Below are 27077 nucleotides of genomic sequence, written 5' to 3' on the forward strand. Positions count from 1 at the left end.
ATCTCTCTTTAATGGCAGATTTCAAGGAGTAGTGGCAGAGCAGCAGTTACTCAAAGCTACAACTTTGCAATGCATTTTAAGGTCACACAATTGGGTATTTGTTCCATCAAACTCAGGTAAACCAGGCACACTCATTTCAACATCAAAGCCAGGGTCTGCAACGGAATCACGAAGGGACAGCAGCAATGAATGCATCAGAAGCTTCAAGCTGCTCCTTTTACCATGATGTTCATGGCCTGGAGAACCTTCACAGTATGTTCTATTGGTAGTGAGTTCACGATTAGGATACATGCTGGGCCCCGGCAGAACAGTGATGACCTGGGCCTCTTATGCTTTTAGCTGACACCGAGGCATTGTCTAGAAGTGTCTGCGACCTCACCCCACCAGAGGAAGCATGGCTCTTAGCTTAATCTTAGGTAACCTTTTGGATAGGTCTGATTCCAGATCTTATCTCTGAAGAGTCTGTTTGAATTTGGTATCTTCTTTAAATAAAAAAATCTAGCTAAAATATAGATACTCCTGTAATGCCTTCGGCCTGGGCTCCATTCATGAGACTTATCTTAAGGGGGAGGAGAATGCTCACTACAGTCTATTAGGCTACTGGAAATGAATATTTAGAATATGGACCTATAACAAAGTGACACTACTACTAGGTGTCAGCTGTAGTTACATGTTTCAACACCTTTTTGTGGAAAGGGCTGGACTTTGACAGTCATCAAATCTAACCCTTCACTTTACAAATGAAACAGGTCCAGAGAGACTGCAGCAGCACAGTTGGTGCCCTTCCTTCAAAATTCAGCTCTCAAATCAGGTTAGGGTTATATTTTTACAGTCCCCAGCCCCATCTGTAAACCTTAAGAGGTCTGCATGGGCAATAAATAGATGCGAATAACTGTCAATTTAAAATGGATCTTTGTGTAAGAAAGGGTTTTCTGCAGAGCCGAGGAATCACAGGTATTGCACACGTACTGCTCAATTCTGGCTAGTCACACAGGTTTATAATATACTGTAATTGCATCTCTTAGTTCAGTATACAAAAGATAAAAGCAACCGTTAAGAGCTTCACTTAGAACTGACAGTAGTGAAAGAATTTCTCCAACGGGCAGATTTGGCAGATGAGCTTTTACTATATATAAAGAATCGAAAGACTAAAAAAGACATACAAAAAGGGAAGGCAGGTGTTCTTTAGGCATCTTTTAGCTGTTCTTTTGCTATCCATTGAGAAACTTCGAAGAGAGCTTTTCAAAATTGTTTCTATGACTCTTGGAGAATGTGTATTTTCCATAATGGACATGCTACAAAAGTGGTCGAAAGTGAAAGGCACTTTTTCTTCTAAATTGTTGCCTTTAATAATTGCAGTAATTCTCAACAATTTTATGGGCCTGCTTATTAAAAATAAAAGATCTATGCTGAAACATCAGAGGATTAGACAAAGTTAACACCCCTCCAAGAACACCTAACATGTTAGAATATAAAAAAGGTAGCTTCTGGAGTTTGATTTCCTTTAATTACCTGTATCAGGTGAGTTAAAAAGACACTCGAGACATAATGGATGCTTTCCTAACAGGATAACACCTTCTAACGCACACTAGCAGAGCTGTTCAGGGAGCCTGATTTGGTTTGAATCGGGGCCACTGGCTCCCAGGTGGAGCCTGCTCTTGGAACATACCAGAAAGCTGAAGGACTCTAGTGGGGCTGCTTGCACACACACACACGCACACGCACACACACGGTCTGGTTTTGTCTTTCCTGGACAGTTTGGACAATGCCGTCATCTCTAGCTTTGGGGCCAGGGCAGAGTCATTCTTCAGACTTGTATTCCCGACTCTGGTGCTGCATCTTGGAAAGAACACGCTCATAGAACAGCAGGTAAGCACTGGAGGACAGGACCTCCTGCAGGCTAGCCTTGCGGACAGTGTCATCGGAAATCCACAGCCACTGGTTGCTGGTTGAGAGAGGGTTCTTGGCCGAAGGTGGGGACCGTCGGTAAGTCACGAAGTGTCCAGAGTGCATGTCTCCGTGATGGACGACAACTGCCATCAGCCGGAAGAGGTATGTGGAGGAACTGAACAACAGGAACAAATACCAGTGGTTTACAAATAAAGTTTATAGGCAAAAACAACAAAACAATCCTAGAATTCACTGACAGGGGACTGATTCAATGGTATATCCATACAACTGGATACTACACAACCATCAAAATACAGACATTTACTGGTAAGATGTCTATTCTATGAGTATAGGTATATTGGGTAGTATATGTACAGACACACAACTACCAAGTAGAACACCTTAAAGATTTAACTGGTGATCTCTAGGTGGTATTTAAATTTTAAAGAAATTTAAAATCTTCTTTATATTTTATTTCTACATACCTTCACACATATATACACATATGCACACATAACGTATATATTGAAATTTTATGTAGTTTTAAATTTTTATTTTTAAAGTGATTTCCATTTTGGACAAAAACAAACAGGAATGAGTCACAGTGAAGTTCCACCTTAAAATGAAAGGAAAAAAAAATCTACATTGTCATTCATTTCTGTGAAAAGCTTATTTTGGAAACCAAGAGGAATAGCCTACAATGAATGAAGAATACTGCAAAGAGTGACTCACCTGTAGTCAGGAACAACCGGGAAGGGGAAGGGCATCGGGGTTGGCAGGGTAGGCAACAAAGATGGGGAGCAGGTGCCATTCATAAAAATTTGGGTTTGGGGGTCCCCTGGCTGTTTCACAACTACAAGAGAAAAAGGCCCGAGGCAATTAAAATTAGCAGTGGCTCTGGGTAAACAAAACATGCTTTTGATTACTTGAAATTTAACTACCCAATAATATTACAAAGAAAAAAACATTTCCTTTTGTGTTCTTTTTGTTTATTCATAAAATTTCCTACCTTTCTGTCCCTGTTTTAATTCTGGTCTACTGTTCACTTTGACAGCTTTGTGAATCTTTGAGATTCCTAGTCCTGTTTGCTAAAGACCCATGTCAGTTAAACAGTAGCTAATTTACTGGCATTTTGACCTTGACCAGTATTTCTCCACCTTGACACTAATGACATTTGAGATGGAGAATTCTTTGTCTTCGGGGCTGTCCTGTACATTGTAAGATATGTAAAAGCATCCCTGGCCTCTACCTACTAAATGCCAGTAACACCCCTCTCTCAGTTGTGACAGCCAAAAATGTCACTAGTCATTGCCCAATGTCCTCTGGAGGGCAAAACTCCCTGCTGCAAACCACTGATCTAAACAGTCTCTCTTCTCTAATTGGCAGCTTCTAAGGAATACTAACATGTAACAGTGTTAAATGTTTATGGGTATAGATAAAATAAGGAAATATTTACATTTCTTGTCCTTTCACATGCCATAGGTATGGGCATTTAAGTACCAAGTAGTTCACTGTTGGCCTCTTTAACCATAGCTACCATGCTCTGAACATGAGCAGACCTGCAATCCTGCCCAGGAGAGAAGGAAACTAGGGTGAAGAGGTCCTTGATTTAAAACAGGGGCCAAGGACTAAACCTTCTCCCCACCACCCACCACAACTGTTCCTGACATTAATCTAGCGATCCATTGAAAAAAGGCAAAATAGTCTCCCTGTGAATGAGATATCCTGCCAGGCCATGCAACGGTGGATGTAAAAAAGAATAAAAGTGGTAAGGGGTGCTAAGTGGGGAAAATCCGGGGTGCAGGGAAGAGGGTCCTGACTTGATTGGGAGCAGCATGTAAATGGTGAGTTTAGGCTTAGAGCCCTTAACGTCAGTGGGTTTTCCCCATCTATAACCCTAAAGAACTCAACGTATAATTTAAGATACCTCAAAAAAAAATTGCCCAACGCTACCTTCTATTGCCAGTTCTCCCATGTGCTGTTTGCCCTTGGACCAATCATTTAACCTCTTGAGTCCTCAATTTTCTCCTCAGTAAGACTGAGAATAATAAGAGCTACCTTGGTTTCACTGGGACCTAATTCAACAAGTAATCTCAAATGAAGACAGTAATGGAACTAGATAAATAAGTCACTCGGTAAACAAGAAATATCAAATCAATGAAGATGTTCAGTGATCTTTAGCCAGGACATTTCCTCCCCATATTTCCAGTTTAATGAGATGACTGTGTATTGGGGGGAAAATAGAAGAAATTCACTGGAATATTATGAGCCAATTATTGCTTAATCGAAAGATCAGAAAGCAATCTTAAGCTTTTCCTCCTATATTTTTTATAACAAAATGATAGTTTTTAAAACTATACATCTCATTACTACATAATTTTTATCTCTTTTAAGAAATCTCCCCCCTCTCACCCCAAATCCTGTTATTCTCAAGAATTTAAGCAACCACTGGACAAGCCCTCATGGTGTAAGGGCTCCAGAAGGTGGTGATGCCAATTTCCTTTTCTCTGTGCCTTAGCTCCTTGGGCACACACCTGTTTTGGGGGCAGTTGGCCCGTCCTGCAGTTCCAACGCAGGCCCTGCCTTCTTGTTCAGTTTAGGGCTGTGTTGACCAGGTTTATGTCCAAGGAGGTGATACTTATAGATGTCCATCATCAGGAATTCATTAAACTGCACATGCTCATGCCGCTTCAGGGGTGTGCCATGGCTGGACCAACTGAGCCGCTGGAGGTGGATGCACAAGCACTGAGGGAGCTGTGGGTGAGAAGGAAACCGGAAAGTGCCAGGTATCAGGAGTGGGCCACAGGGAATCCCTGAAAGCAAAGCCAACGAGGTTTGGGCTCACCTTCCCTAGTTTTAACTGTTTAACAAAAGTGGTCCTCTGGTGTTCCACATTTTCCCCATTTGATGTCCCTTTGGCTTCAATCTGAAATAAGAGAAACAACATCTCTGCAAAAATTTTTGAAATAGGACATCTATACAGAGCTGCCTGTCAAATTGGGTGTTATACCTGTATTCAATTGGTCCTTGACTTTTACCTGCTGAAATGAACTCAGCTGCCCAATTGTTTGTGGGTTTTCACTGTTTTATTCCTTAAGTAACAGTGGAGACAGAGAAATGAAGAGGTTCTGACATTGGCATGTAATCTATTTTGTTTTGTGTCTTCAAAACTTCTGTTCCGCACAGTCTCTCTTAATTTAAAGGGTAAAATTCAATTGCTTAGGGAGTTAGGCAAGTAGCACAGGTAAGGCAGGGTGTGAGACAGGCAGGAATGGAGGAGACTATAGCAAATTGGAGAGGGCTTGTCCCATCTCAAACCATGGATTCAAATTTCTACTTTAAACATTCTGTGGATGAAACATTCTATGATAAAATCTCTTTCATCAGGGTAAGAGATCTGGTTCATGGGCTGCCAATTTCCTAACCAAGTTAGGTAGGAATGGCTATGGCTGAAAAGATACTCTGTAAATAGAAGAGCTCAGGGCTAATAATGGTGCGAGAGGCACAATATCTGAACTCAAAGCCCAGTGAGGGAGATGACATTTGGGGTTAAAGGCACACCTTTGTACAGTTGTCACATACAACATCCCGCACTGATTCTGACGAGATGAAGTGGTGAAGGCAGTGGTCTAGGGTCAACGGATGACCCTACAGCACAGGAAGAAAAATAGTCATTATTACAATTCAAAAGGAGAGCTACACTAAAATGATTAACAGATGGCAACGTGAACCCCAGAGCTTTATTTTTTGCTTATACAGGCAATAAAGCTTCACAGACACAACTGGATGCTTCCTAAACAAATGGAGAGCTCAAAGCACCCTAGACTTGTTACTATGATGCATTCAAGGGTGTGAGGACATAACACTGCAGACAATTATGGACTTCCACACTATATTAGATATCTTTGAATTTGAGATTAATATGTATGTGTGTATGTATTCAAAAAAGCTAAAACTTTCTGCAGGAAGAGAACAAATGTCCACTTTCTTCTCCCCCCAAATCGAGCCATGGTACCACATTTTAAAACTAAGATGGGTTCACCCAACCATGTATCAGAATAATGCATAGTACTTGAGCTACACAAATGCCTCAAGACTCTTTCAAATTTAAATGTCTCTGAAACAGACCCAAAATAAACCAAAGATTAATACATACCCATGTGGCAGCTGGAATACTTAGTGAAAGGCTATCAAAGGTATCAAATCGAACAGGACTCTGAAACAAATATTGCATAAAATCCTGAAAAAACTTAAGTTCAGTTCAAAGCTTTATAGATGGAAAGATATATGCTCATTAAACAGTTTAGTATTCAGATGTCCAACATTACCATAATGAAACTATGTACTTACTTAGAAGCGAATTTCATGAAAAACAACCTTGTAACATAAGAAGTACAATGACACTAAAGGACAGCTTGGAGAAACTATGAGGAAAGGTACCTGACCCAGCATTATTTACAACAGCAAAATGTGAATACTTAAAATTTCTAGGGAATGAATAAATTACAGAATGTCCACAGAATGGAATACTGTATTAAAAATAGTGCAGTAGAAGAATGAATGATTATGTGGAAAGATGTGGATGTTTTATTAATTACAAAAAACAGATGATAAAATAGGGTAAGAGTTCCTGCTGTTGGTCATGGCAGAGCAGCCTGGCTAAACTAATTCTCCTCTAGATAACAATGGTAAAATCTGGACCAAAATAAAAGTATCTGAATGACTAGAGAGCTACCAAAAGCTGAAGAACACCGAAAATGGCAAATATAAAATTGTTTTCTTATTCTTTCTTTTAAACGCACATTAACTGTTTTAAAGCAAAAATTATGACAGCATTGTGGAGTTTGTAATGAATGTAGATATAACATATATGAGAAAAATATCACAAAAGATGGGGTAATAGACCTATACTTTGTAAGTTTCTTGTATTTTACATAGAATATAATATTAACTCTAAATGGACCATAAGTTAAAATTGCACGATGTCATCATACACAAAAAAACGTAAAAAAGTACAGCTAAAAAGCCAACAGAAATTAACACAAATACTAAAAAATATTCAATTAATACAAAAGAATGCAGGAAAGGAGGAACAGAGCAACAAAAACAGACAAATAGAAAACAAATGGTAAAAGAAAAGACCTAAATCCAACCATATAAATACATTAAATTAAATGTAAATGGACTAAACACATCAATTATAAGGCAGATTATCAAGCTGGATAAAAAAGCAAGACCCAATTATATGCTGTCTACGAAAGCCACACTATAAATACAAAATTAAAGATAGGTCGAAAATGAGAGAACAGAAAGAGATACATCATAGAACATAAGTTAGATGGAAGCTAGTCACCCAAAATAGAATTCAAGACAAGGAGTCTCACCAAAGATAAAAGGACAATTTATCATGACAATAAGAGTCATTATAGTTAATACATATCTGCCTGAAAGCAAAGTCTCAAAAGAAATTTAGCAAAAACAGAACTAAAGAAAGAAAAAGAAACAAATTCTAACAAATATTTAAGAAAGAGACAATACCAATATTAACCAAAGTCCAAACTCCTCCCGGCTTATTTTATGAGACTAATACAATCCTTATAACAAAACCTAACAAAGACATGACAAATAAAACTGTAAGACCAACAGTCCTCATAAACACTGACATTAACATCTTTTGGAAAATATTTAAAAAGCCAAATCCAGTAATATATAAAAAGAATAATACAGCACAATAAAGTAGAGTTTATCCCAGAACACAAGGCTAGTTTAACATTAGAAAAATTAATCACTGCAATTCACCATAGTTACAGAATAAGAGAAAAATATGAAAATCTCAATATATGCCGAAATAGCCTGACAAAATTCAATCACTATTCATGATGAAAAAAAAAAAAAAAAACTCTCAGCAAACCAGGAATAGAACTTTCTCAGTGTAATAAAAGGGGTATAATAAAACCTGAAGCTAATATCCTACTTATTTATTAAACACCAAATACTTGCTTCTTAAGATTTGAAACAAGTCAAGGCTGTCTCCCATTACCATTCATACAACTTTGTATTGGAGATCCTAGCCAAAATAATAAGGCAAGAAAAATAAACAAAAGGCGTAACGATTGGAAAGAAAGAAGTAAAATTTTTTCTTTTCACAGACATTTACATACATAGCAAATTCTAAGGAATCTACAACAAAATAAATGAATTTTTGTAAGATATCGAGATGCAAGGTTAATATACAAGCAACTATATTTCTATATACTAGAAAAATATTTTTAAATTCCACTTACAATAGCATTAAAATACAAATAAAATGCAAGGAAAAAATAAGAGAGATGAATGGGCAACTTATAAAAGATATTTAAGACATATGAATTATAATCTATGGACCTTATTTTTTAAAAAAGATTCAACACCATTAGTCAGAAGAGTAATGACAATTAAAACCACAATGAGATACCACTTCACACACATTAGGATGGCTATAAACTAAAAAGTCAATAATAAGTATTAGTGAGGATACAGAAAAGTTGGAAACCTCATTCTCTGCTGGTGGGAATGTAAAATGGTGCAGCCACTTTGGAAATCAGTCTGGCAGTTCCTTAACAGGTTAAACACAGAATTACCATGAGCCAGCAATTCTATTCCTAGGTATTCCAAGAGAAATGAAAACATACGCCCACACAAAAACTTGTACATAAATATTCACAGAAGCATTATACATAATAGCCAAAAGGTGGAAACAACCCAAATGGCCATCAACTGATGAGCAGATAAACAAACTGGGATCTATCCATACAATGGAATATTATTTGGCATTAAACAGGAATGAAGTCCTGATACATGCTAAAACATGGATGAACCCTGAAAACATTATACTGAGTGAAAGAAGCTAGTCGCAAAGAACCATAAATGATATGATTCCATTTATAGGAAATGTCCCAAATAGGCAAATCTATATAGACAAAAAGTAGATTAGTGGTTGTCTAAGGCTGGGAGTGTGGGAGGAGAAATAGGGAGTAACTACTAATGGAAACAGATTTGGTAGAGAGGGTAATGAAAATATTCTAAAATCAATTGAGGTCAGAGTTGTAATTCTCTATTTTTGCATTATGTTGCAACTATGCCAAATAAAAAATTATTTTAAAACCTCAAAAGCAAAAAAAACAAAACAATAGCCTTAGAATCTGTTGTGTATACTGTCACTATAGACCCAAATTTAGGCCTCAAATTCCTGCCAATCCATAATGGGTCTGCTGCTCTTGGCACAGAAGATGCCATCTAAGGATCAGATGACATGTTAGCATTGACCAAAGGGGGCAATCAGCCCACTAAGTGTACAAGCCCAGGCAACCATAAATACCATATACCAATGTCAGTCCATACTCTCTAGATCCTTCATGAATCTTAAAAGAAAACCTCACTAGAACATATCAAAATACAAATATTGGTATTGTATTTACCTGGTGTTCACAGTGTTTGCAGACCATGTTACTAGTAAGTCTTCCATGAAAAGGATGCTGAGATTTCCAGTGATTGGATGAAGGATGAGGTGCCCCTGGAAGGCAAAGCATCTTTTGATATGCAAACTCCAGCCCTTTGGCACCAACCTCAAGATTCACTCTGTTTTTTAGTATGTGGTAGTTAACTCCCTCTTTAGATACCAATGCTCCTGAAAAGTACATTGAAATAACTTTTCTTATTAATTTCCATCAAAAAGATAAGCCTTCACAGGAGAATTTACACAGGTCGTTAAATGTGGTTTCTATATAATGCGTATAGCCACATTTTTTTAAATTTTATTTTTAATTTATTATTTTTGAGGTGAGGCAACCCTTGGTTGATCTTGCAGATTGCAAAGATCTTGTCAGTTTACAATCCCTTATTTTTTTTGTTTTTTATGCCTACAGCACCTGGTCTTCCTAGGTGGTCTCCCATTCAAGTACTAACCAGGCCAGACCCTGCTTAGTTTCCGAGATTAGATGGGATTGGGCTTGTTCAGGGTAGTATGGCTGTAGACCAACCACATTTTTTTTAAAAATCGTATTTAGTAATGTCTTTTTACAAACATATGCTTAAAATGTTTGAGATATCAAAAAAAGGATACCATAAGTGAACATTCCATAAAGTGGAATAAACTTCTGAAATCATCAGAATAAGGAAGGTCTGAAAACTTTTTTTTTTTGGATGGGGGTTAGTGTAATAAACAGTGTGATATGCTAATTAGAAGCACATGCCCTAGAGTCAGGCAGCCCTGGGCTTTGTTCCAGCCTTGCTTCTTATTAGTTATGTGACTTGGGAAGTCACTTAACTTTAGTTTGATGGAAATGGGGATATCTGTCCCATTATCCCTAGTATCATCTACTTCATAGAGCTGTTGTGAGGCTTAAATGAGATATTATGGTGACTGGCACACAGTATGGGCTTAAAAGATAATCTCCTTATTATCACTAATACACAAAGGAATTGATGTCTTTTTTTTTTTTCTTAAGTTTAAATCTTAAGAAAAAAATCATTTCCTTCTTAGGAGGACTGTGATCATTTGCAGTAAAAGCTGGCCAAAGTGGAAACATTGAGGACATGACGGTTTCAGCTTAAGTTCCTCACAAGATCACTTCACGAAGGTAAAAAGAAAACCCTTGTTTGAAGTAGAAATACATCCGTTTGGAGGAAACCAAGCAGGGCAAGGCTGTGAGGGAACAATTCAAGATATTCACCGAGGGAACAATTTAAAGAAGCTGTGTCCAAAACTCAGTTCCTTTGCGAGTACAGAGTTCGAACTGGATGTCACCAGAAAAAAAAATTTTTTTAAGAAAGCATATTATTGTTGCATCTAAAAAGTACCCATTTACGGTTCAATGGAAAATGACTACCTCTTGTGCGGCAGGTTATTTGTTTGGGAGTTATTTCTGACTGCTGCTGTAGGGGAAAGAAAAGAAACAGACTGAAAATCTACCACAAGCCTCTCAACACCCTCGCCCCGCTCCTAAATCTTATAAATTTCTGATTGCACCACTAAAAATTCACTGTTAACAGAGGTTTCTAAAAGCAATCTTAACCATCTTCCCTGGTTGGTTACCGTGCCTATTTTTTCATCAAATGCAATCAAAACACATTTCTTCTTTCCAGAATATTTCCCACCCCCCTTTACTAGTTAACTTTTATAATGTTCCAGGGAAATGAGGATTCATTTCGCATTTCCATGGCTCCTTGTTCCCCTGTATTAAATGGGAGAAAATAGATTCTTTCTTCTCCAAGCCAACACAAATTGCAGTGAATCATTTGAAAGAGCCTTTCAAGTCACCGTCAGCAAAGGATGCAGTTTAAGAACCTCCCTCAGCCCCGCCCCCACTGCTGATTGTTACTGAATCTTACTTGTGAGTTTAAAGTTGTACAAATATTATACTTGTGGTCCCTATACCTATTAAATATGCACAAATGCACTGAATGTATTCGAAATATTAATAGTTTACCTCCAGGGAATGCACATCAAACAAATGTGTCACCCGGGGCTGGCGGTCCCGCTCATCTTCCAATGATGAGGTAATGACATGGAATAATTCGTGAGCATCCTGTGAAAGGGCAGAGCATTCTTCAGAGAGGAGCCAGGAAGCCAGGGCGGCATCAGAACCATCCCCAAGTGGACCACCAGGCATCCCACTTCCTGCTAATGTAAGTAGGATTTGCTTTCCACCTTCTCGGGGCCCAGCTAGTTAAATGGAAACAGTTCCATTCTAGACATTCTAGACAGGGGAGAGAGGAGGAAAGAAAGCTGATGGGCTGCCAGCTTCTCTGAGCCTGTTTTAGCTTCAAGATAGATGGCCCTGAACCTCCGCTCCACCCGACAACTTTTTATTTTTATTGAGGTAAAATACACAACACAAAATTTACTATTTTAATCATTTTTAAGTGTACAGTCTGTAGTGTTAAGTAAACTCACATTGTTGTGCTACCATAAGCACCACACATCTTCAGAACTTTTAAATTTTCACAAACTGAAACTCTGTACCCATTAAATACTAACTCATTTCCCAGCTCCCTCCTAGGCCCTGGCAACCACCATTCTACTTTCTGTCTCTATGAATCCAGCTACTCTAGGAACCTCATATAAGGAATCATACAATATCTGTCCTTTTTGTGATTGGCTTATTGAACTTAGCATAATGTCTTCAATGTTCATCCATGTTGTAGCATGTGTCAGAATTTCCTTCCTTTTTAAGGATGAATAATATTCCATTGTGTGTGTGTGTATATTCCATTATGTGTATATCCATGTTCATATATATGTATAAACACACACATACAGCCCCAGTTTGTTCATCCATTCATCTACTGATGGACAGACACTTCAGCTACTTCCACCTTCTGGCTATTGCAAATACTGATATGAACATGGGTGTACAAATATCTGTTCAAGTCCCTTCTGTAAATACTTTTGGGTGTATACCCAGAAATAGAATTGCTGTATCATACGGCAGGGGACTACTCTTTAAGGATCAACGCAAACATCCCTCTCCCAAAAAGCCAAAGCCACCACTCTTCTGGGATGGGTAGGTCTCTCCTTCCCTGAACTCTGATGAAACTCATCCTCACTGGGCTCTAGGCTTCTGCTCTTAGTGTCCCTCCACAAAGTCACCAGAGTGATCTTTTCAAAGGCAAATGACTTTATTTACTCTTCCACTTTCAACCTTCCGAAGGCTTTCACTGCTCAGTAAACCCCGCCCCGCCATCTTAGCTGGTCTCCAAAGTCTAATATGATCCAGCCCCTAGAATTCTCCCTCACTATGCCCTAGCCCTCTGTTTTATTTTTAAGTCGAGGTAACATCGGTTTATAACGTTATGAATTTCAGGTGTGCAACATTATACTTCGCTACTTGCATACACTACAGCATACTCACCACCAAAGGTCTAGTTCCCCTGGCCTCTTTTGGTTCCTTGAATGCGCCCAGCTGATTCCCCTCCCAGGGCCTGTCTTTTACGCACTCTCGCCTGAGGAGCTCCACCCAGCTCTTCAGTGGGCTGCTTCCTTCTTATCCTTCCTGTCTCCAATGAAATGGCAGCTCCTCAGGGAGACCCTCCTTCACCAACCCTCCCTGACTTAACCCCATCCCTAGCCAATTCAGCAGCAGTCCTGTCCTGTAGCCTCTCCTTCCAAAATGTACCCTTAATCTCTGGAGGACTCCCCATCTCACCTGCCCCAACCCCAATCTGAGCCATGCCATCCCTGGCCTGGATGTCTGCAGTAACAGCCTCCCGACTTTCCTCCCTGCTTCCCTCTTGGCCTCCTACATTCATTCTCTCCTGTACACAGTGACCAGGGTGGTCCCATTGTTAAGGGTGTGGTTCTGGGCAAAGATATGCTAACGGCCGACTTCCCTTCTGTAATCTGCCTGCTTGTCTGATGTTAACTAGGGTGTGGCTAGGCTTTATAAACTCTTCTGTAATCTGCTTGCTTGTCTGATGTTAACCAGGGTGTGGCTAGGCTTTATAAACTGCCTCTTTTGGGAGCTCGAGGCTAATCTCCTCGAACCCCTGCGTGGTAGAGAGTCAATCGCTGGCCGGCTAACTGTGTGGTAGAGAGTCAATCGCTGGCCGGCTAACAAAGGCTCATAATTCATCTCGATTGGCTCCGTGGGTCTTAGAATTGATTGCGCCACAACACTATTCAAACAAAAACTGGATCCCTATTCAAAGCCTCTAGTGCAGGGGTCCCCAACACCCAGACTGCGGACGAGTACCAGTCCATGGCCTGTTAGGAACCAGGCCGTATAGCAGGAGGTGAGCAGCAAGCTAGCAAAGCTTCATTTGTATTTGCAGCTGCTCCCCAGTGCTAGCATCACTGCCTCAGCTCCACCTCAGATCATCAGGCATTAAACTCTCATAGGAGCACCGGTCCCTGGTGCCAAAAAGGTTGGCGACCACTGCTCTAGTGGCTCCGCAACTACACACAAAGTAGAAGCCCAACTCCTGTCTACAGCCTCCTAGGCCTTGCCCAGTCTGCTCCCTGACAATGTCTGCGACCCCCTCTCCTCTACTGTTCTCCCCAACACTGACCCTAGCCATGCTGGCCTTCTCATTATCCTCCAAACACTGTGTCCTCATCACTGTCTCAAGGCTTTCGCCTGGCTTGTTCCTGTCTGGAACACTCTGCACCCAGACTTTCACAGGCCTCACTTCATTTTAGATTTTAGATCTCAGCAAAAAACCCAAGTCTTCAGAAAAGCCTCGCCCATCTAAAGTGGTCTCCCACTGCTTTTCTCTGATCCCAGCTCCCAGGCCCCCCACATTCACACTCTGTCACATCATCATGCTTATTTTACTATTAGCACACTTTGAAATTATCTGTTTAATGTCTTCAGCCTTCAACTCCACTAGAGTGTGAGCTATGACAGCAGGAACCTTGAGTAAGTCAGGTTTGCTACTATAACCCCAGGCCCTCACCACGCCCTGCCAGAGGCACACATTCACTAAATCTTTGCTGCATGTATAAATGAACGCCCCCCCCCATCCCTGAGGCTAGGAACAGTAGTTAGCAAGACAGTGACAGAGATTCAAAGATAAATAAGGCAAGGCTCTTGCCCTCCAAGGACTTGCAATCCTTGCATAGATGTGGCAGCCTAGCTATCATCCAGCAGTGCAATGCTATTGCCCTGTTCTGACCAGTGAGCCAGAGGAGACTGAGAATCAGCTCTTCCTGGGAGGCTCAGGGAGCCTTCAAAAGCAGACATCTGAACCAGCCCTTGAAGCAATGACCAGGAGTTTACCAGGGAGAAAAATCCCAAGACAGGATAGAGTCAGATAGAGTCAGATCCAAAACCTATTATGTCATAGTCAGCCACATAACTATTTGGCCTTGAGAAAAAGATTATACTACAGAAGAGGGCGGAGCTTAACTGTATATTTCAGCACAAGACTGGTCCAAAATCTGGCTCTGCCACTTAAATAGCTACGTGACTTTGGGCAAATCACTTCGTTTCTCTGGACCTCAGCGTTCTCATCTGCAAAATGGGAATAATAACAGAAACTCCTTACAGGGTTGTTGTGATGATTAAATCATATAATTCACATGCAGTGAGTGCTTAGCCCAATGCATCTTCCACAGCTCTACAGGAAGACACTGAAAAGTAGTTGATAGTGGAAGTCTGCTGTCGATTGACTTAATAATAACATAGATGTGGACAAAGCTCTGTGCTAGTGCTCTGGACGCCTTCAAAGAGGAAGACAGATATCCTTATTTCTTTTCCACGCACAGCACAGCACTACCTGGCTCAGTGACCACTGTGGGCTGAAGATGTTGGAAATACATCACAGGAGTAACTGGGACTTGAGTGAATCCTCAAGAGAAGAGCAGGACTTAGAAAAAGAATCTTATGTTTTTGGTGGCTAAATTCAGTCACTCTTAGTTCAGGAAAATGAAAAATGCAGCTAAATAATTCCAGTTATAGGAGGATTTAAAAAGTATTTTCTAAATGGAAAAACATTTCAACATACAATAGATTGAGAAGCATTGTAAGAAAGTATAGATATCATCGATGTCATGTTTAAAAAAATGCATATATGTCTTCAAATTAAAGTGGAAACAGAGATAATCTTTATAAATAAGGGGAGCTAGACAGCCTTCTCACCTCACTTTCCAGAGCTTTCAAATGCTTTTCACTTTAGCCCCACAGTTATGGGAGCTGAAAGGCCATCTCCCATTTCTCTGGTCCAGTGTCTGGATGGTGGCGGCAGAAGTAGCCAACACAAAACTGGACAAGGCCATCCTGGAAATTTGGCTAGTGAGGATGTACCACTGGAAACTAAATTTCTTGTCCTTAGAACCTCACTCTCTCAGCCTTGGCCTCAGACTTGCCAGTGGTAATAGTGGTCTGGGGAGGAGAAGGAGGAGGGTGGCCAGAACCAAAGAAAACAGTGAAGCTGTAGTTGTGGGAAAGGGGGTGGAAGTGGCTCGAACAAGGCCCTGAGGATGCATATGACAGCTGCTTCCTGTTTGAGGCAACTTTAAGCCAGCCTCTGAAAGCTGATTTTTTTTTTTAATGAGGGTGTTGTACAAAAAAGGGTCTCACCTGAACCTCTGAGCCTCTAAGGTGAAGCCACCTGCCACTCTCTAAAGGACTTAGGTGTCCCTATACTCCACTGAAGTACAAAGTCATTCAAGAATTAAAAAGATTTTTGCTTTCTGGCACCTGTGGTTATGCTCTATCCTGCTAACTTTAGATCCCTCGGGTGAAAAAGAACTATATTTCTCCTCTGATCATGAGAGCAGGAACAAAGCTCATAATCTAGCCCAGAACATGAAGGCTGCCTAAAATGTTACAGAAATGTATACTAAGGCCAGGCAACTGCAAGGTCAATACTGGCATTTATTCTGCAACAATGCAGGTGTTTTTTAGCCATCACTGCAAGCTCAGACCCCAACTCATTAGTGGGAAGGATTTCCAAATAAACCTGTTTTGAATGTTGTATTCACCTGTTCTTCAAATGAAGAAATCTGCCATCTGTACATTCTTAAGACATCTAACAAGCAGCTTGCATCCAAGACCTCATCATCGGTTACTTCTTGGCAGGATAAAGCTGGAAACAAAAAAGGTGACACAATTATTAAATTTTCCAGCACCATACAACATATTCAAGCTAATTAAGAATTTAAGAACTATAAAATTCACCTTGTAATTCTAGCTCTTTCATCGTTCTTTGTAACCTTACCCAATGCTTACCTAGTACACTATGAGGCACTTTGTTGAATGAATATAATTTTTCATAAGGCTGCAGCATTTAAATGAGGTAACTGATCTTCAGTTGTGTGAATTACCATCAATATAAATTTATTGTTGTAAGATTCTTATTGAATAAAATGACTTTAACTCACAATCTCAGGGGTGGGAGGACCCTTAACACTCATCTAGTCCAATTCTACACACATAGCTTAACTACTCTCCACAGGACTCTCTCCTGCGGCCATAAGGCCTTCACTTCTATTTGTCTGCATAAGTTTCTGGTTATCACTGCAAAACGTCAATGTACATGCGGCAGCCTGAATAGTTATGTTTCAATCGTAAGTAAAATCGGGCCTAATAAAAATAAAAGTTTGATGGGCTTATGAATTTATAATTACATCTGGATCGGGGGTTGGTAAACATTTTAGGCTTCCTGGGTCTCTTTAGCAACTACTCAATTCTGCCATTGTAACAAAAAAGCAGCCACAGACAATACTAAACAAAAGGGCATGGCTGTGTTTCAATAAAACTTCACAGAAACAGGCGATGGGCTAAATTTGGCCAATGGACCATAGTTTGCTGATTCCTGATCTTGACCATCCTCTATCTCACAGTGTAGTACACTGGACCAGAGTATGGGAGATAAAAATATAGGGACCTGTCATCTCAGTACAGTTTCTGGGAGTTCCAACCCCCCAGATAAACTAAGCCAGCCTGTTTCTTCTCTTTGACTTGTAGCAGTGAACCTGAAAGATTCCTTTGAATACTTCAGGCTCTGACCCTGAAGGTTCTGAATACTGCCACCCACCACATCCTTGTCTGAACGAGGCCAGTAATTTTGTGAGTGGTGACCTGTGGAGAAACAGCAGCCTTGGCAGCCAGCTCCAAGAAGTCCTGAGGCCTGTCTTACAGAGCGAATATACAGCGAGGTCTGACCTTTACCCTCCACAACAAAGGGAGCACATTAGGAAAGGAACTGTACCTTCCTTCTTCCTCCTACACCCACTGAGCAGCCCTTTTGTTAGCTTCTTTCCATCCAAGGAAAATTTTAATGTCCCCATCAGGCTAATATTGCCTAAAACGCAGTGGGGCCATTTGGCAATGTCTACTAATTTTCATATCCTACAATCCAGCAATTTCGCTTTCTCAGGATCCACCCCAGGGAAATATGTGTTGATGTACATGTCGGACATGTACAAGGTGTTCACTACAGCCTGTTTATCAAGACAAGGCACTGGAAGCAAATGGTTAAACTGTAAACAGGTGTCTCAACTGTAAACATGAATAAGGCTGGCAAATCACATATCTGATAAGGGACTGATATCCAGCATACATAAAGAACTCCTGAAACTCAGCAACAAAAATACAGACAGTTCAAAAATGAACAAAGGGTACTAGGTGGGCACTAGATTTATTAGGGTGATCACTTTGTAAGTTATATAATGTCTAATCACCATGTTGTACACCTGAAACTAATATATTTCAAATGTAATTTAAAAATTATTTTTTAAAAAGGTAACAGATGCTGTGGTTGAGGTCTATGCATGGTCAGGGGGAGGTGGGCAAAGGAGGGATGTAGGGGTCTGATCTAGGAAGGTTTCATACAGGAGGTAGCATTTGAGGGGAGTCTTTAAAATGTTCACCAGGTGGACAAGGGAGGGAAGAGTTTTCTAGGGAAACCAATGGTTCTCAAATTTTAGTGAGGATCAGAATAACCTGGAGGAAGGGAAGTTACTTATTAAAATGTCTGTTCCTAGGATAAGCCCCCAAAGATTCTAATCCATTAAGTCCGAGAATCTGCATCTTTAGTATAGCTATTATTGTTCGAGCACTTATTATGTGACAGAGATTATGCTAAGTGAGATAATTCTGACAGAGAAAGACAAATACTGGATGCTATCACTCATAAGTGGAATCTAAAAAAGCCAAATTCAGAAAAACAGGTAAAACGGTGATTACCAGGGGCTGGGGAGTGGGGGTAGAACAGATGTTGTTTAAGAGTACAAACTTACAATGAGTAATAAATAAGCCCTAGAGTTCTAATGCCCAGTACAGTGCCTATAGACAACAACATCATATTATAATCAAACTGGCTAAGAGACTAGACCTTAATTATCCCAACTACTAAAAAGAAATGATAATTATGCTACACGATAGAGGTATTCGTTATCACTACAATGGCAATCATATTACACATATAAATTTATCAAATTCACATGTTGTACACCTTAAATTTACATAATGTTGCATGTCAAATATAGTCCAATAAAAAATAAACACTTTGTATGAAAAAAATGAACAAAGGACTTAGAACTTCTCAAAAAAGAAAAGACATACTAATGACTAATGAACACATGAAAAGATACTTAATATCACTTATCACTAGGGAAATGCAATTCAAAACCACAATATACCACTTCACACCCATTAGAATGGCTGTTATCAAAAAGACAAGTGTTGGTAAGAATGTAGAGAATTGAAACCCTTTGTGCACTGCTGGTGGTAATGTAAAATGGTAATGCCACTACAGAAAACAGTGGCGGCTCCTCATAAAATTGAACAGAATTACCATTTGATCCAGCAATTCCACTTCTGAGTATATACCAAAAACAATTAAATGCAGGGACTTGAATAGAAATTTGTACAACAATGTTCATAGCAGCATTGTTTACAATAGCCAAAAGGTGAAAACAACCCAAATGTTCATTGACTTATGAACAGATAAAATGTAGTATATATACGTAATCAAATATTATTCATATTCAGCCTTAAAAAGGAATGAAACTCTGACACATGCTAGAAGGTGGATGAACCTTGACAACATTATGCTAAGATAAATATTCTATGATTCCATTTAAATGAGGTATATAAGCCAAATTCACAGAGATAGAAAGAATAGTGGTTACCATGGTCTGGGGGTAGCAGAGGACGGGGAGTTGTTTATTGGATATAGAGTTTCATTATGAGATGACAAAAAATTCTAGAGATGAACAGTGGTTATGGCTGCGCAACAAAGTAAATGTATTTAATGCTACAGAGTTGTATATTTAAAATTGGTTAAGATGATAAATGTTATGTTATGGATGATTCTTTAAATGGGCAAAGGATACGAGCAAGTAATTCACAGAAGATAACATATAAGGTCAATAAACGTGCCAAAAAAAAAAGTGAACGAGGTAGAGGTTATATGTACCAAAATGAACATTCCTCTACAGCATATTGTTATTTGGTTATACAAAGAATAAACAAAACAATATATAATTCCTATGGTACTCAGAAAATGGTCTGGAAAGATACACTTATATTTTACTTTGGGGAAGGAAGGAGGGGAACAGGATTGGGGTCGTAATAAATGGGACTTTAGCCTTATCTGTAATGTCTTAATTTTTGACTAGCAGAATTTATTAATGAACTACTTTATATAACAAAAAATTATTTCTAAAAGTCAAAATAAAACACTGAAAAATAAATAAAATAAAACAAAAGACACTGAAAGCAGAAGTGAAGAAGGGAGCACATATTCTAGGAGCAGCAGATCATGGATGGCTCCAGTTCCCAGCACTGGGTGACGTGTGTCAGAGAGGGAAGGCCTGCGGGCATAGTTAGGACAACTCTTAAACCTGTGTCATAACAGCTATGCAAACATTTCAGCTTTTCCCACAGTCTTTGCAATGGTATTTTTTCAACAGGGCAGTAAATTATTTTCAAATTGCCTGACAGGGGAACTAGCTTCATAAAGATTTCTGTGTCAAGCTGAGATCACATGGGAAAATACCTCAGTGAAGCAATAATTAGCCAAGGATTTTTAAATCCAACTTTTTCTATGAGAATAATATATGCTTACTGTTGAAAGTTTTAGTAGTTTTTTTAAATGTTTCCAAGCTATCAACTGCACAATATCAAAATGGCCATGGCTAACATTTTGGTCTTTTTCTGTCCAATCTTTATCTGTAGAATTTTTTCCTTCACTGAAGTCAAATTATATCATATTTTGTATCCTGCTCTTTTAAACTTATTATAATAACCTATGCCTTCTCCCCAATTTAAAAATAAAAATAAAAATAAAAATAAAAAAACTTCACAAAGATGTTCTTAATGGCTGTATACTATTCCACTGATTGCTTAATCAGTCCACTGTTGGACAACCACATTCTTTCATTCCTTTTCCATTATAACTAGGTGTTGGAGATGTTTCTACTATGGCAGCATTTCCCAAATTGTGTTCTGTGGAATGTCCTCAGGATGTTAACAAATGTTGGGGGGGGCAGAGGGGGGTGCGGGAACCAATTCTATAGTCAAAAATAGTGGTTTAAAAAGGAAGTTAGATTGATGACTTCTTAAAATTCCATGTATACTGTGACTCTCTAAGCTCAGGGCCAGTATCCAGACATTCCTAAACTTGTGTGTTCTTAGAACTCCACTTCAGTCTAGTGTAAAGCACAGTCCACTTTTCTGTTTCCATTAAGACAGACTCCCAGGCACACTTTACTAGTGTGCTTTACAGTAGGTCAAATGGCACTGAACCCTTGGCAAGCTATTACTGTGTAGTTCCGAACTGCTATCCCGGTTACACCCACACTAGTGTGTAAGAACATGTCGTCCAACAGCTAATCAGGGGTGTCGATCTGTTTTTCAACCTTCGCTAACAATTAAAAACGTGGTACCTCACTATTATTTTATTTATATTTCTTTGATGATGGTCAAGTTGAATATTTGAGTGTTTGTTAAATACTTTGTATCTACTGCAATACAATTTGTATTATTTATCTTGCTACTTAGCTTACTTCCTAGGCTGAGATACTTTTAATAAAAAAAAAAATTTTGTTTTTGAAAACAGAGTATTCTTATAATCAAAATGGTTATGTTGCAGTGGATTTTCTTCTTCCCTAAAAAGCTGTTACTAAACTGACAATTTGTAAAATAGATGGTTATATCTTTGAGTTTAAAAAATTGCTGTTTGTATCTATTAGTGCTTTTATTTTTCCGTAATGATCTGTATAATCTTTTTCTAAACCAAGGCTATTATCCTTTGGCTGTCATCTGGGCTGCTGCTTAGAAAATGCACAGAATCCCCTTTAAATTCCCAGCAAGATACCTTTCAGGAGATGCAAAAGTGTTAAGGATAAATACTGGTGTGGGGGGGGCTCCTTCTGATCCTTGGTGTACTGGGTGGTGAACTCTTCCAGCCACTTGATGAAAGCAGGGCAGGCAGACAAGCCTTGCAGCAGGGAGTTCATGAAGCAGGTGTTCCCCAAGTTGACAAGGCCAGGCACGAGCCCTAGAAAAAGTGGGGATGGTAGGATGGGATGGTGCAGAGAAGAGAACAGCACATCATATTCGACCAACTCTTTTTTTCTTTCCCTTTGGTGACCCGGAATTTCTGTACTGTGGCTTTGAATTTGAAATCTCAATGTGAGAAAGTCCTTATCCACGGAAGGCCAGGTACTCTGTTCATGCTGAGGCCCAGTCTTAGTACTGCTCCTTCAGGAAACTCTAGTGATAAAAGGACAAGTCCCCATCCTGTGTTACTTTTGAAACCCACCATGATGTCTGGCACAGTTTGGTTTGCAATGAATGTACAAAAACATTTAGTAACATCTCTCTCTTTCCTTCCCTCATTCTCTCTCTCTATTTTTCCCTCCCTCCTTTGATAAGAAAGCAATGTTTCTCAGAATAGAAGAAAACAATTATTCTGTTGTTGCTCCCCAGGACAATGATTTTGTTCTTATAATCAGTGGGAAAGACTCCACTATACCAATTCTAATCAGTCTTTCTGCAAAGAGATCAACAAAATACTTCCCTCTTCTGCTGAAATTTTAAAAAACTTTTTATTATGAAAGTTCTCAAACATGTGAGAGGATATATAATAAATCCTAATTATAACCATTCCTAGATTTAACAATGATCAACATTTTGCTACATTTATTCCCCTCCCCCCCTTTTTTTGATGACTTTTAATCAATATAAGTAGAGCAACATTTAGAAAAGGGGGCATTTTAAAAAATAAGAAAATGGATGTTGCATTAATGAAGAAACTAACTTTAAACATTTTCTAGTGACTAGCAGCTAGTCAGTGAAACCACAAATGCATTACACAATTGGTCTGTTGTACTAATGAAAAACACAATTGCCATATTAATGAGAACACTTAGACAATTATACCACTTGAAATTTTCATTATAAAGCATGTCTCAAACTAAAGACTTTTTAGAGAGGATGAAATATAAATCTTTTTACTGTAGGATAGAAAATAATGAAGTCATTAAAATCAACTTCTGTTTAAAAGAAATACAGTCCCAAAACTGAAGATACAAGAAGACCAAAAATGCCCTCTCCTCCCCTTTTTGTACTGTTTTTGGGTAATAACAGTTTGGGTCAAGTCTACAGACCATAATACGATGCCTCATTCTTACCTTTCCTACGCTTCTTTCTTTCTGTAATGGGACCCCAAATAACATATATTCCGGCTGCAAGAGCAGCGGCAATTCCACCTATAACACCCCAGTTCTTCATGACTTTATATCTAAAAAAGAAAATAAGTTTACCGTCTTCCATTATCACAAACACAGAAAATATATATAGAGATCTAGGTATATAGAAATAACATTATCAAAATAATCCACTGGCCCGCCAAATACCTAATTTTCGAGTTAAAATAATACTCAGTAAGATATATAGGATTATGTCTTGAAAATCAGCACATTTAGACATTAGGATTTAAAACCTAAGTTACAGCACAACTTTCCAAAAGTCCCATCTCACCCGGAGAAGAAGCCAAGTACTCCGCCTCTTACTTGGCCGCCACACTGGCTGCCACCCCAGCCACGATCTTTTCCACTGTTGCCCACTCTGTGTGGTATGCTCTTTCCCCAGATCACTGCTTGGCTCACTCTTCACTTTCCCTTCACTTCTAACAAACTATTAGAACCTGCATTCCTGGTCCCTTTTACCTGTTTCTACTTTTTCTTTTTACCATGGTACTTACCACCTTCTAACATTTCACTTATTCACTAGTTTATTGTCTGCTTCACTCAACTGGAATGCAAAGTCCCCGAGGGCAGGTATCTTCAACTATTTTACTCACTGACATATCCCAAATGTCTAGATCATGTCTGGCACATAGTAGGTTCTCTAATATTTGCTGAATGACTGGGTACTGGAGAAAAACATACAGCAATGAATTATCTTTTAGATTATTAAGTGGGGAGGGGACATACAATAGTATTAAAAGATCTTATAGTATTTATGAAATTAAAGATTCTTAATTTGAGATTTGACTTGAACACTGAAGTTTTTTACTACTAATGAAATTTCACCAGCAATTTAAAACACTGTGTTTGCACAAAGTTATGTATTTCCACTGAATAAGGTAAACCACATGTGTATCTATGTGCAATATATACCTACATATGTGTTAGATATGTGTATATACATGTGCATGTAATGTATTCATATCTCAATATTCGAATCATGTAAATATTGTTTTGATCATAGCTCAGTCAACATTAACTAGTGAAGAGTCACTGGCAATACTAGGAACTCTACCTTACAACTATGAACATTTTCCTAGAGTCATAATTGATATGATACAAAATTGATAACTGAATTTCAAATAAACCTATGTTCCCCCAAGAGTCAACAGTGCACAGCACTTGGTTAAAAAAGTGGAATCACATTAATCTGGTTCAATCTTGGCTCCACTATTCCCTAGGACATCATTTTACTCTCTAAACCTCAGCTTCCTCATCTGTACAATGGACAATCATGAGACCTACCTCACAGGGTTGTTGTGAGGATTAAATAAGCGCTAATGCATAGGGTGCATAGTAAGAGCTTAGTAAATGTTAGCTACTATGATTATTAAGTATTATAATCTCATGAAAGTTACACTTGAAGTTTCTTAATGCATCACTGTGCTTTTACACAACAGGTGTAGTCACAAAAGTGCCTGGAAAGGTTAAAAAGGGCCATCACTGAAAGGCTAAAGCACTCTATATATGCTCTCAAATCCCCTAATCAAACACTAATATTTCAGGGTGCATACTCTATGTCAGGCACTGTGATAAGCTTAGCTCATTCTCAAAACAATCCCATGGAAGTAGGTTCCATTATCATCTCCACTTTTATAAATAAGGAAACTAAAAGATGTAGCCAACTTGGATGTGAGACATCTGTCACCCCACTGATCACCAGAGTTGATTCAACTGATCTGGCTGGCTAGGCAAGTGTCTTCTCCTTCCCTCACTGCTCCACGTGCATCCCTCCTGAAGCTGCGCACTCGGTCTAAAAGGAGAACCTTCTCCCATAGAGGAGAGGACCGTTCTTCATCAAGTGTATATGAGTAGCTGCACTCCCCTGCTAGAACCTCCAAACAAGCTCTCAAGATGTAGCCAATTTGGTCAAAGTGCATGAAGTAGCATTAATGTGAACTTTTGCCTGTCAAGCTGCCAAGTCTGAGCTTAAAACCACAAAGCTTATGAAGAAAACTAAAGAACAGAGTGTCAAAGGGTTGAGGGAAAGGGCTTTCCCATGTTCCTAGCAAGGCATGGACAAAAAAATCCAAGAGCAAGTGGTAACTCTGGAAATGCCACTCCTCTGCAAAATGACATGAGGAGAGTAGTGGGGCTTGGGAGTGAAAAGATCTGACTTCTCCCCGCAGCTCTCCCATCAGGTAGTTGTAGGACCATTGGCAAGGCTGTCTCAAGGCCCATTTCCCCTCTACAGAATGGGGGCACAGGACAGGACAGCCACTGATGGCTTCCAGCCCTGGGATAATAAGCCCTAGACTTGCTCCAGTTCCAAAGGAAGGAAGCTGACCTGAACAACAGGTCTCAGTCATTTAGGGACAATAATGGAGGTGCAGTGGCCAGCTCTGAAGCCTGAAGCCCATGGGAGGGTGCATAAGAGGAGAGAAATAGGGGCTCTGACAGGACTAGGGACAATACTATTGGGGGACACTAGGAGGAATGGAGGACCTTAGCAGGACTGGGAGTTTTAGCAGATAAAGGGGTCCTGACTGGTTTAACTATTGCAAGATAATGAGTCGCTAATAAGATTGGGGACTCATACAGAGTAGGGAATCCCTGGCAAAACTGGGAGAGAGGTACTGACAATATAAGGGGAGGGGGAGAGGAGAGGGATGGTGCTAGCAAGCCCAGGGCACTTTACAGGATTGAGAAGCATGGCAAGACTGGGGAACCCAGGCAGGCCAGGAACAGACATGACTGGAAGCCTATAAGGATTGGGGGTTTCCTGAAAGGATTAAGGGGTCTTGAAAGGCCTGCAAAGCACTGAGAGGTCCGAGAGGCATGACAGAATTCTGGGCCTTGACAAGCCTGAGGGTCCCTGGAAGCTCTGGGAACAATGACAGGATTAGAGAAGGCCCTGGCAGAGCAGCGTGGGGCACGCTGATAGAATTGGGGCCACTAGCAGCACCGGGGAGTGCATACAGAATTGGCGTTGCCAAAGACCTGGAAGCTCTAGAGGCCCGTCGTCCCTCCCTCCCCCCCTCGCCCCGGCCTCAGGGGCTGGACTTTCAATCCTGCAGGACGCAAAAGCCTCCAGAATGTTCGCTCCGGCCCTGGGGACCCTGACTGGGGCGTGAAAAGGAAGCCGCAGGCCAAAGCTGTGGACCCAGGTCCGGGCCTCTCTGGCCGCCCCGCCCCGCAAAGCTCACCTGACTGCCGCCCCGGTTTGCAGAAAGCGCTGAATGGCCCTGTCGGCCGCGCTCACTGCCTCCTGAGCCCGGCAGCTCAGCATTGCGGCCGCGAGGGAGGCCCGCCCCCGCCACCGCTGTCCCCGCCGCCGCAGCCCCCGCCACTATCACCGAGAATTGACCGGAGTCTCCTAGGGCTTCTGAGGCGGCGGAACTCGCGGTTAAAGAACAAGTTCCTAGGGGGACAGTTGGCCGATGGACGGGCTCCTGGGAGGACCGGAAGCAACCTCCGCCGGTGAGGAGAAGCCGACGGACCACATCCTTGTTGTTCTCTCTGCTCTCCCCCTAGTCCCCGCCCCTCTTAGCAATGGGTGCTGGCGTCGGTTGCCAAGGGAAGCCCTACGGCACAGGGCTTTTTGTTTTCAGGTTTTGCCAGGGCTTCGTTCATAAAATATAGATATATCACTTCCAGGAAGAACCTTGTGTCATTTTAATTTTTGGTGTGAAGAGGGCAGCCCCTACCGGAAAGCGGGATCAGGCCTCAGACAGCATTAGTTGTTAATGTGGTCAGAGTGGAAATAGGTCACAGAGGAAGAGCCTTTAATGAGCATATGGCCCGTCTCTGATGGCATCAACAGAGAAACCGAAAGCTTTAACAACAGTCACCAAACTTATTGTTTACTTAGGTGGTTGCTAAGCACGTATCTACATTTTCATTCACATTCAGTCTTCGCACCAACCTTAACATTACTCGCACTTTATATCCCAGGAAACCCAAGAAGTTTAGAGAAGTAATAAGTCTTCATACAACTTGTGATTGG

At 40.2% G+C, this 27077-nt stretch overlaps 1 protein-coding gene and 1 pseudogene across 2 annotated transcripts; both read right to left on the reverse strand.

Moving 5' to 3' along the window:
* Positions 1-496: 496 nt before the first annotated feature.
* On the reverse strand, positions 497-26467 carry USP30 (ubiquitin specific peptidase 30). 2 transcript variants are annotated; one of them, XM_006922160.3, is made up of 13 exons: positions 26278-26467; positions 23015-23124; positions 21697-21879; positions 16355-16458; positions 11358-11456; positions 10758-10800; positions 9348-9442; positions 6047-6106; positions 5452-5538; positions 4736-4816; positions 4425-4644; positions 2623-2743; positions 497-2065 (listed from the first exon to the last, which is right to left on the reverse strand). In XM_006922160.3, exons 1-13 carry the CDS (start codon positions 26358-26360, stop codon positions 1801-1803), a joined length of 1551 nt encoding a protein of 516 aa, XP_006922222.1. In that variant the 5' UTR covers positions 26361-26467; the 3' UTR covers positions 497-1800. The 2 variants fall into 2 exon arrangements, with proteins under 2 accessions (XP_006922222.1, XP_006922221.1); XM_006922159.3 differs by having other exon boundaries at positions 1325-2065; positions 10758-10803; positions 26278-26465.
* Positions 9786-9904, reverse strand: LOC112471395 (annotated as a pseudogene).
* Positions 26468-27077: the final 610 nt, after the last annotated feature.

This window comes from Pteropus alecto, unplaced genomic scaffold, assembly GCF_000325575.1.
Source record: "Pteropus alecto unplaced genomic scaffold, ASM32557v1 scaffold259, whole genome shotgun sequence".
In the NCBI taxonomy this organism is placed as follows: Eukaryota; Metazoa; Chordata; class Mammalia; order Chiroptera; family Pteropodidae; genus Pteropus; species Pteropus alecto.